The sequence below is a fragment of the Pyxicephalus adspersus genome, chromosome 8, assembly GCF_032062135.1.
Source record: "Pyxicephalus adspersus chromosome 8, UCB_Pads_2.0, whole genome shotgun sequence".
In the NCBI taxonomy this organism is placed as follows: Eukaryota; Metazoa; Chordata; class Amphibia; order Anura; family Pyxicephalidae; genus Pyxicephalus; species Pyxicephalus adspersus.
Genome location: NC_092865.1, coordinates 32,003,553 through 32,013,873, shown reverse-complemented (window position 1 = coordinate 32,013,873; position 10,321 = coordinate 32,003,553). Strand labels below are relative to the sequence as shown.

At 35.1% G+C, this 10,321-nt stretch overlaps 1 protein-coding gene across 1 annotated transcript; it reads left to right on the top strand.

The window, feature by feature from the left end:
• Window positions 1-878: 878 nt before the first annotated feature.
• On the top strand, window positions 879-5,983 carry FASLG (Fas ligand). The gene is made up of 4 exons (XM_072419213.1): window positions 879-1,192; window positions 4,018-4,069; window positions 4,168-4,215; window positions 5,111-5,983. The coding sequence occupies exons 1-4, from the start codon at window positions 935-937 to the stop codon at window positions 5,506-5,508; spliced, it is 756 nt and encodes a 251-aa protein (XP_072275314.1). The 5' UTR covers window positions 879-934; the 3' UTR covers window positions 5,509-5,983.
• The last annotated feature ends 4,338 nt before the right edge of the window (window positions 5,984-10,321 follow it).

Below are 10,321 nucleotides of genomic sequence, written 5' to 3'. Positions count from 1 at the left end.
AGGAGATTTTTTTATGTTTCCTAAACAATAAAGAGGCTTCTGACCTGTTCCAATATCCCTCCTACACCCCCTACTACAACAGTTACTCTGTTAAATGTACCAAAAAATGTAAAAAGGTGGCTAGAAAAGGAAAGGAAAAAAAGGACATTACAATGTGTATAATTTGAGTCTTGGTACCACCATTTCTAACTGTGGCCCTAGGCAGTGGCTTGGTAAATGAAGCATCGTATTTAGGGGTCTCTAAACCTTTTTAGATCCTACAAACACACCCCTCTGGTACCCTAGTATACATGCTGTAGGGGTGAGATAAAACTTCAACCTTCTTGCCCCAAAATCAGTATGCAGCCAACTCTTGCTAAAACGGACTTCATTTTGTGCTGTGAATAAGCATTTAAACAGGGTTAAACAAAAGACATAAGGAATTCTATCATTTTCTGGTGCTAGATACTAGGCAAATATAGAAATGTACTCTACTCTAATAGTATTTTTTGAAAAAATAACCAAGAAAAGGGGAAAAGGATGCCAGGCAACATGAGGTTTATACTACATTTATTGCATTTTTATAATAAAAAGTAATATGCAAAAATCAGCCAATAAGTGTTCTGACGAAGGAAAACCAATAACCTGGTTAACATGGCTTTTGTGCTTCACATTTATTATTTGGTCCTTAAACTGCCCTAAATCAACAGCTCATTTGTGCAGTAGAAAAAAATCAAAATGATGCTGCATTTCTGTAGCCTCATATGTGAAAGGAAAGAAATGCGGTGAGTAGGAGGAACACACATGAGCTGTGACAAGGCGGGGAGAAGCAATATAAAGCCTTCATAGTTGTTAAAAGTGAGAAAAGAACCACAGATTCTTCTTCCTCTTGTGAAACCTATAGCACATGAAGACCTAAATTACAAAGACTCACTTTACATCTGTAACAGCCAAGATGCAACAAATGCAACAACCAAACATGGGCTATCCAGTCTTCTGGACTAACCAAGCTCAAAGACCACCTGTTCTGACCCATACATCTATGTACCCACCTCCACCACCTTTCCCAGACTTCAGGAAGAAAAGGCGTAAAGGTGGAACTTGTGTATATCTCTTTATCATATTTCTTCTGGTTCTGCTGGCATTGCTCGGAGTGGGGATTGGTACTTATAAAATAATGGAGCTACAGAAGGAACTTGACAAAATCAAAGAGGTAAAAAAATTTAAATTTTTTAAATTGTTTAAATTTTAATGGGGGATTAAATTGTTGATGGGGGATAAAACACATTGAATAAACATTTACTGAATGACCTTGCAATGCTTATGAGACAAATATTTATTTAATTTGCTTCGAATGTACATCATTTTTAAGGGGAACTAAAGTAGGAAGTGGGTTTCATGGATACATTACTTTTCCCCATTGTCCTATTTCATATATTATTAATGTAGTAAACTTTCAAATTTAATATTGAAAGTTTATTATTTTTTAGATCTAGTTTTCTGTGGGTTAAAAAATAATAAATGTCAACCATTGTTATTGTGATTCTTGTTTTTGCTGTGTTTTTTTAGGTTTGCATTAAATTTATCTTGTGATGATTTAACACAAGTATAAGGATCTTTATTTTAGCCATGTGACCATATTATAGCTAGTTAATTTAATGTATCAATAGGTTTTTTATATGTTCCTTGCTAAAAAGCTTTGTGAATTGGGCATATTGTTTTTAAATTAGAAATAGTTCTTTTTCTGTAGAGACATTTTCTTCCCTAGTCCTACCTGTTGACTGTATTTTCCCCATTGCGTTTGCAGATCTTTGCCGTACCAATGGACTTAATGTTTAATGTGTCAATTAAATTTTGAAATCTAAGGGTCTCTCCACCGCCATCTAGATGATGCTATTCTGAAGTGCTATAGTTTTTATAGTTTAACATTCCTATGGATTATGTTTTATGCGTATTTTTACTAGATTGTAAGCTCTTCGGGGCAGGTTCCTCTCCTCCTGTATCACTGTCTGTATTAGTCTGTCATTTTCAATCCCTATTTAATGTACAGCGCTGCGTAATATGTTGGCGCTATATAAATCCTGTTTATTAATAATAATAATAATAATAATAATAATAATAAAATGCGTGATAAGTATTTTAATGTTAGTTCTAGCGCCAATGATCTTTGAGTATAATATTTTAGCCAAAGTATCTGTGAATGTGATAGGACAAGATATTTTAACTAACTTTATTGATTGGTGATTTAAATAGTTACAGCTTAAAGTAAGGAGTTGATTAGCAACATGTCTGGATGGTGATGCCTGTAGCGATCATGCGCATATTATAAATATGATAATACACAATGTCAACAAGCATAGACAATATAAGTCTTATATTAGCATTGTTTTCCTCATAAGGTTTTAATGAATAGGGTGTGCCTCCAAAATAATACTTATTGGAGTAAGTCCTTAGGCTATAAGGTGTGTTTAAAAATACTATACCATGTCTTATTTCAGCCATGCTCCTGTTATTTCCAAATCTCAGGAGACTTTTTGGTGACATGGGGCCAAATTTATTAAAGCTGTTAAAGGCTGGAGAGAATACACTTTCATCAGTGAAGATGGGTGACCCAGCAAACCTGGAATGGATGAAAGTGTATCCTGTCCGGCCTTGGAGAACTTTAATAAAACAGGCCCAATGTTTGTTTAAATGTTTTGGGGCCTATGGTGAATCATGGTTCTTTTTCTTATCATAACACAATTAATACAATTAGACCCTCTGCCATGCTCACTTGAGGTAGATAGAAGATATCATCTGGACTTGCTCTGCATTGTGGAAGACATTTTGGATCGTATCCAAGCTGCTTCTTTAGTTATAAATTATTACTTTGGGTATATTGCTAAAGTTCCTCAACATTACAGTCCTGCGCCATGAAAATTACTATTACTAGATAAATGATAGATAAATGACCTCATATGAATTAATGTTAAAGAAAAGGCCAGTCCATTTTATCAAAACTAATTTACTGCAGTTTTGGTTGATTGGTGGTAGCTTTCCTACGAAAGCCCGGGTCAGAATAAAACTACAAAATACCTTACAATATATTGAGCCACATTTATGAGTATGGGCTAATCTTTGCTAATTAGACTAGAGTAGTCATTTTTATGCATTGGTCCCCGTCTGCACTTCCATTACAGCACTGCAAGCAAGTACAGAATATCTATTATTCTTCAATAACTTTGTGTGCAACGCTGCTGTTAAAAAAATGATTGATCACTTCAAGAGGACCAATGAAAACAGAAATAAAAAAGCTGCCATTCTTGTCTTGGTTTTTTTTAAATGTCCAGGTTGCTATCTTGATCCTGACTTAAATGACTAAAAGGTAGTATACCTGAAACATTCATACAGTGCAGGGCAAGGGATTAGACTTATCCAGTCCAGTGAAACACATGTTGGTAAAGGCAGGATTAGGATGACAGCTCTGGCGCTCTAGCGTTGGAAACATTTTAGACCTCTTAAACTGTATTCCATGTATTACAAAACCCTTTCTATATGTATATGCAGTTACATGTATTGTTTCTAAATATTTATATCATCCTATACATTTCAATACATTGGCGTCCACTGTCTGTCTCATGTAATCTTGCTGTACATATAGTCGTTCTTGTGCAGTTCACCCTGATAATTTTGCGGTGCTCAATAGCAATCTGCAAAAACAACCTATGCCAATAGCAGCCATCACAAACCCTATAATGTCTTTTTGACTGCCTTATGTCTTGGACATTGTCATTGTACAAATCCTACACACATTAATTACTGCATTTTTTAGAAGCACCCTGAGTTCATAATATCAGTTAAATAGTTTTTCCAATAGCTAGATCTTTAGGATGTTCCTTGTGTGTTAGGCCTGATAATCACATGGAGAGTTAGGAGAGGATGAACTGGGGTTAATTTACTAAAGGGTTGTAGGCTGTTAATCCAGCAGAGGCAATTATTATTCTGCAAGAATTTACTTATTTACTAAATTAAACTAATATTATTTTCATCTGTCCATAGTTTTCTGATGATCCTTCCTCACTGCCGAATCCTTCCACAGAAAAGTTAATAGGTGAGATATTCTAGTGTTTAAACTATGAGCTGCTATTAGTCATCTAATACATACATCTGTTTTAGTCTGAATATTCATTGCTATTCCTCTTTCTGTAGGAGAACCCCTGGGGAAATTAGTAAGCAGGCAAGCTGCCCACGTCACAGGTGAATTATGTATTTCTATCATTTATATAAAGTATGTCTGTAATACAGTAATCATTTTTATTGTAGTCTCTTCATGGAAGATTTGCCTGTATTGTGTTTAAAGTGTCTGCTTACACTGACAAGGCCTCTTTCTCTAATATCTACTAAAAAGTTTGAGCTATACTTACCCCTGTCTTTTGGCTACAACACCTAAATGAAGATGATGTTACTGCCCTTCTGGGTAGAGTCCTTTGATATGCAAGTAGATCAAATCTCTCAAAAAGGCACTTTTGCAATAGACTAGAGAGCCTTCTTGTGAGATTCGGCCTGCTCTGGATTTCTCGGGACCCAACCTGGAATGAAGGTGTTGTCATACCCAGTGATGCAGAAGGTGGGGGTAAGGTAATTATAATTCCAATTTATTCCATTTCAGGTACATTTTGCATTTACATAAAATTTGCAATTTGGAGAGGGGGCATTGCTAGCAATAGGCAAACCTCTCATTTTAGTAACAAGTTTGCTTTAACACTCAGGGGCTCTGCAATAAAATCACCCAATATTAGTTAGATATATGACAGGTCCTACGTGGGGAAAGGGGGTTAGTTGCTCTTTTTTTTTGGGTGCAAGAGAACCCTCTCTTGGCATGGACTAGAAGCTGTGCGCTATAAACTTTCCAATAGAAGGTGAGAGTAGAGTAAAAAAAGAAAGAAGACAAGAATATTCTGCTTCTGCGCATTGATTGTTCTGTAAACAGTCTGTAGCTTTGAGCTTTGTAAAGTAAAGAATTAAATGGGCAGAAATAAGAATCATTGGAAGGGTAGCCTAAAAGGTTTTGGTTTTAGTTGTGACCACAACTTATGATGTAAATTACAAATAATATGTTATAATTTAAAAGTTATTTATTTTATATTTGCAGCAAAAGAAAGCTTAAATTTGCCTTTAGTCTGGGAGGACCGTATAGGACGTGCTTTTACTAATGGCATTCAGTACAAGAACAGAGGATTAGTGGTAAATGAAACAGGCCTGCACTTCTTATATTCCTCCATCTACTTTAGAAGTACAGAATGCCCTAAAGATTCCTTGGAACTGATACATATTGTCTACAAAAAGCCATCCCGATATCCAAGTGTTATGAAACTCATGGAAAGTACAGAGCAACATAACTGCAAGCCGCTTGTGACCTGGGCAAGACACAGTTACCTTGGAGCAGTATTTAACCTGACTCGTCAAGATGTCTTGTATGTCAATGTTTCTGATGTCACACTAGTCAGTACTGATGAAGCAAAATCATTTTTTGGCATTTACAAACTATGAAGATATATAAATATCTAGAAGTCTTACACTTTGCTCACAGACTTTTTGCCAACAGGTTTTGAAGGTAACCTACTGCTAGTGCATTTCCTTTATAGGGGAAATTGCATTATATCTCTATTTACTTGAGATATTTGGTAGCATATCTTAATCCAATAAACTTCCAGATAAATTGCAAGATTTTTGTTGTATTGTGAGGTTTGCAATTGTTTCCATGTTTTAATGGAACTGAACATCTCCTGATGTTGGAAAGAACCTTCAACTTTTAAAACAACTGCACTTTACCTATTAAAATATTAACTTCCAAATTTGACTACAAAGTAAAATATGTATAAGGAAATACAGTAACAAGAAAAGATATGGGACACTTATATTTGCTTCTTTTTAACAAACACCCAAAAATCAAGAGGCTGCAACTTTGAAAAACAATTACCAACTACAATTCCCAAAGTTTCCTTCTAAAAGTAGAGGACTGGAAAGGGGCAGGGGGGGGGGGGGGGGGGGGGGGGGGCACTCCCCCCCCCCCCCCCCCCCCCCCAGCATTTGTAGCATATTCTGGATTAGTGGCCCTCAATGAAAATACTTCAGCATCAGGCATCAATCAAAGTGAGATCTGCAAACATTACCAGCTGCTAGACTTTATATAGCTATCTGTTCCATGTAGAGACCTGTGATCACAGCACCTGGAAAAATGGAAGTCTTCCATCAATGACTTTTATTGGGGCTCTAGAACTGCATATGCCCAAGTACAAAAGCTGCAAAGCTGAGTTTCTCCACCAGGCCAAAGGGTTTCAAGTCTTGCATTGTCCATTTAGTTCTCCCCAATAAAACCTACAATGTCTTGTATGTATATTGTATGATTGACTTAAATTGAAGTAATTAAAGGACACAATTTAATGTTTAATCAACATTCATCATTACTCCAAAAAAAGATTACAACTGTATCAATATTGTATAAAACATGCCAATAGGAGATTCAGACCACTTTATTGACCCCCCCCACTTACTCACGGTACCCAACCTAATGAAAAGTTAAAGTAGATCCAAAGACTAAATTACAAAAAAGTTGTAGTAAGTAAAGTTATCCACTATATATGTATCATGAAGCAATTATTACTATAAATGCTATTTTTTTTAGAAGTAAGTACTTCTAAAATACATTGCTTCATACAGATAGGAAGACTTTTAGCAAGGACTATAGTGACTGTGTTGCAAGTAATTAACTCATTCTAATATAATAAGACACTGAAATGACTTAATAATGTAAAATATAAAAACATACACAATTTTCAGGAAAAAAAAATGTTTTTACTTTTCAGTTCTGCTACCTGTTTCTTGAATACTTATTTTGTTGCACAGCACAGCCTCCAACAAAATCTTTACCATCCAATATACCTCCAGGTATGTCAGGTACCTAGTGTTCTGCTGAGTCTGTGGTTCTACTTGCCATCCACTACTTCACTATTGAGTATTTTTCTTGTGGTGGGTTGACTAAATCTCTATAATTTTTGTTTTGTTCCTACCTACCTTTAGAGAGGAAGTCTTAAAGTCCCTATTAGAGTTATAAGAAACCAGATTCTAGATATAGCCAAAATAACAATCTTGAATGGGTTGAACTACTCAGGTTTTTTTATTTCATACACTGGTATCAGTAAAAAAAATGGTAGATTTTATTTCTAATTGTCTTCAATTTGAGGAGGAAGTGTGAAGGAGAAAAACTATAATTATTGAAAAAAGGAAAAAGAACAAGATGATGAATAGTTACTGATGTATTTGTTTGTAGTCCTAATAGTAGCACGTAATATATGAATGTTAAATGAATTGAAGGAATGTTTAGCTTTAGAATATATTATTTTGTATATAATTTTGTAAAATAAATAATTTATTTTAGAATTATTTTGTAATGGTCATTTGTTAATAGTTTAGTGTACCCAACAAACTGAAAAAAAAAGCATTGGTGTGGTTACTGCAGCCATCATCAAAACGGTGCAGTGACTGCATCATATATTATAAATTTTATGGTGTTTAAGGTTGTGGTGGAAATGAGTCATCAAGCGTGCTCACAGTTTTCCACAGTAGCTAATAAGGATGAACTAAAATGTCACCAATTGCTGTTGCCACAAAAATGTGGTTCACATGTTGATAAATGGAAATATGTCCTGATAAAAAAAAAAAAAAAAGAATAGCAACAAGCATGTATCTGCTTCTAGTCAGTTCCTTTTTGAAATATACGATGTTAAAGATGAACTTGGGGCACAAAGATACACAAATTAAGTACAACACACAAATGAGCTGTTCCATTTGCCAAAGAATTTGGGTCCTTATTCATTCAGTCCAAAGAATACACTCTGCCACACAACTTGTTGGATGACATCACTGACATGACATCCTGACATGAGCCAGCAACAGTCTGTTGAATGACTGAGCAGCAGCAGACTTATAGGGTCATCTCACTGCTCAATGCGGTTTCTCTTTCTATGAGATTGTTCCTTGACAACATATTTACATGTAGCTTACCTGATGACACCCATTGCTACCCCACTCTCTACCAATCTGACCATTGGTTTACAGGATATTGCAATAGGATGTATTAAAACAAAATCATACATGCACTCTAGCTGCACTTCAAATACATTAATGCATTAATGAATACATTGCTGCATTACTTTGTATCTGTTGTATCTACCCGGAGTTCAGCTTTAGTACAAATAATTTATTTTGTGAATTATATTTAAACATTTGTACTGAAGATGAGAATGAGTGTATTGTACAGTATCTCCATCCTCTGATATCTGTAAATGTTGATGGTAAAATATCATTACTATTCACAAACCACCTTTTCCCACATTCCTGGGAAAAGAGATCATACAGTTTGTGGCAGTGGCAGACACCAAAAGTAGTGCAAATCAGTGGATTGTAAAGAGTTAAACAGAACCTAATAAAAAAGAAAAATTTATGCAACTGCATTGATATGATTGTTCTATATAATCAAATACCCTTTTCTTGAATTTTAAATGCATTTGTAATTAAACAAGATATAAATGTGTTGTATGATTATTTCAGTTTGTAGTCATTTTTTGTGTTGGGTATTGCCTAAATGACAAAAACCTCCATTATACAGACAGCTTAAACTAAATATTTCTTTACCTTTTATCTGTCAGCTGATGTTAAATGTTGTTAGGGCATCCAGTTCCCTTTTTTATGATAGTGGGCACCAGTGGGTGTTACATCTCAGTATTATGTATAACTCATAGAAACCATTTGAAAAGCCATGTTTTACCAACTCACCATGGGTAAAATATGGGCAATATTTGTGGCTTTGTCATTTCTGATGTTCTATTACCATTAGCCGAGGTCAATAAGGGTGAGAACACAGGGAATGCTGGCAGGCTGATTTCCTACTCACCTACAGGAGATTGATGGGACAAATACAGACCACTGATTTTCTGTACAAATTTTACACACTTTTCTCTAAGGAATAAATCATGTGTCAGTTATTGTACACAGGGCGGAGAGATAAAAAAAAAAAAAAAGAAGATATCAAATTTCTTCTTCAGAATGTTTGTGGAGTACTTTGGATGATAGCAGACATGTTCAAGCTTTCGGCTTTGGATAAAGAAGATAAGGACAGAAACCACCCTACGGTATCATTGTTGTATGGTATATTGGTATTTGTACCCCCACTAATGCCCTTACTTCCTGTCCCGCTAAACAGTGATTCAGAAGGCATTTTTTTTTTTGTAATGTGGGAAAGGTTTTTCCCTTATTACCTCTTCTGGTGACAGATGGTCACAAATAGAAATAATAACCCAGCATACGTTCCAAAGCTTCCTCATTCTGTCAAAAATGTTTGAGTCAAGTTCACTTTCAGATTGAATATGTATATTAAAGCTAATGCTAAGGAGCAAGTATTTAGAATAATTTACTGATACCTTCCCACCTTGTGATAGTTTCACACATAAGCCCACAGTGTTTCCACCCATATCACTCATAACTGTGATATATTTAGAAATTAATTGTATAAAGGCTCACATACTTTTTTTTCCTTAACTGACAACTTGTCTATAATAGACTCCTGGAAGTGTACAAGTTTGGGACTTTCTATCTAGAAGTATGGTCATACACAACCCTATAATAATGGTACCATTCACCATTTTGTATATTTGGGATATTTTCTTGTGATGGTATGTGTTTTTTTGTTTTGTGCAGTGCTTACTCAAAAGTGTAGAGTGCTTACTCAAAAGTGTAGAAGTGCTAATTATTAGATACATTCATTTTGTAGCATGTTATAAATTTGTAAGGTACCTGGGCATGAATTGAGATTTTCATCAAAATCAATGCCATGGGTTACAAATGCAGGGTCTCAAAATGCCTCTAACTTCCATAAAAGTGGCAGACAGTAAAACAATTTATAGAGTTGTTGCTGACAAAAGGTATAATGAGTTGCTATAGCATGGGCAGCAAGTGATCATTTAATCGTTTACTGTATGAATGTTGGTAGCATTTTATGCATGGAAGCCATAAATGAATACATCCCATAATATAAATCACATACATCCCATGGAGCTAAAGACATTCCACTAGTAGCTCTGAATTTAAAAAGACATAGACTATCAATTTGAAAAAAAAGAGCTGTAAACAGTGTCATAACAAAGCATTGTCTTAAAAAAAAAAAATTATATATCAATATTACATATTGTTACATATTCTACTATAACCTGACATTTTAGCCCACTCCTCCCACTCATTGAGTGTGGGCTAATGTGCACTTCACTGTTCATGCAGAAGCATAAGTGTTATTAAAGTGCAGCTTTAA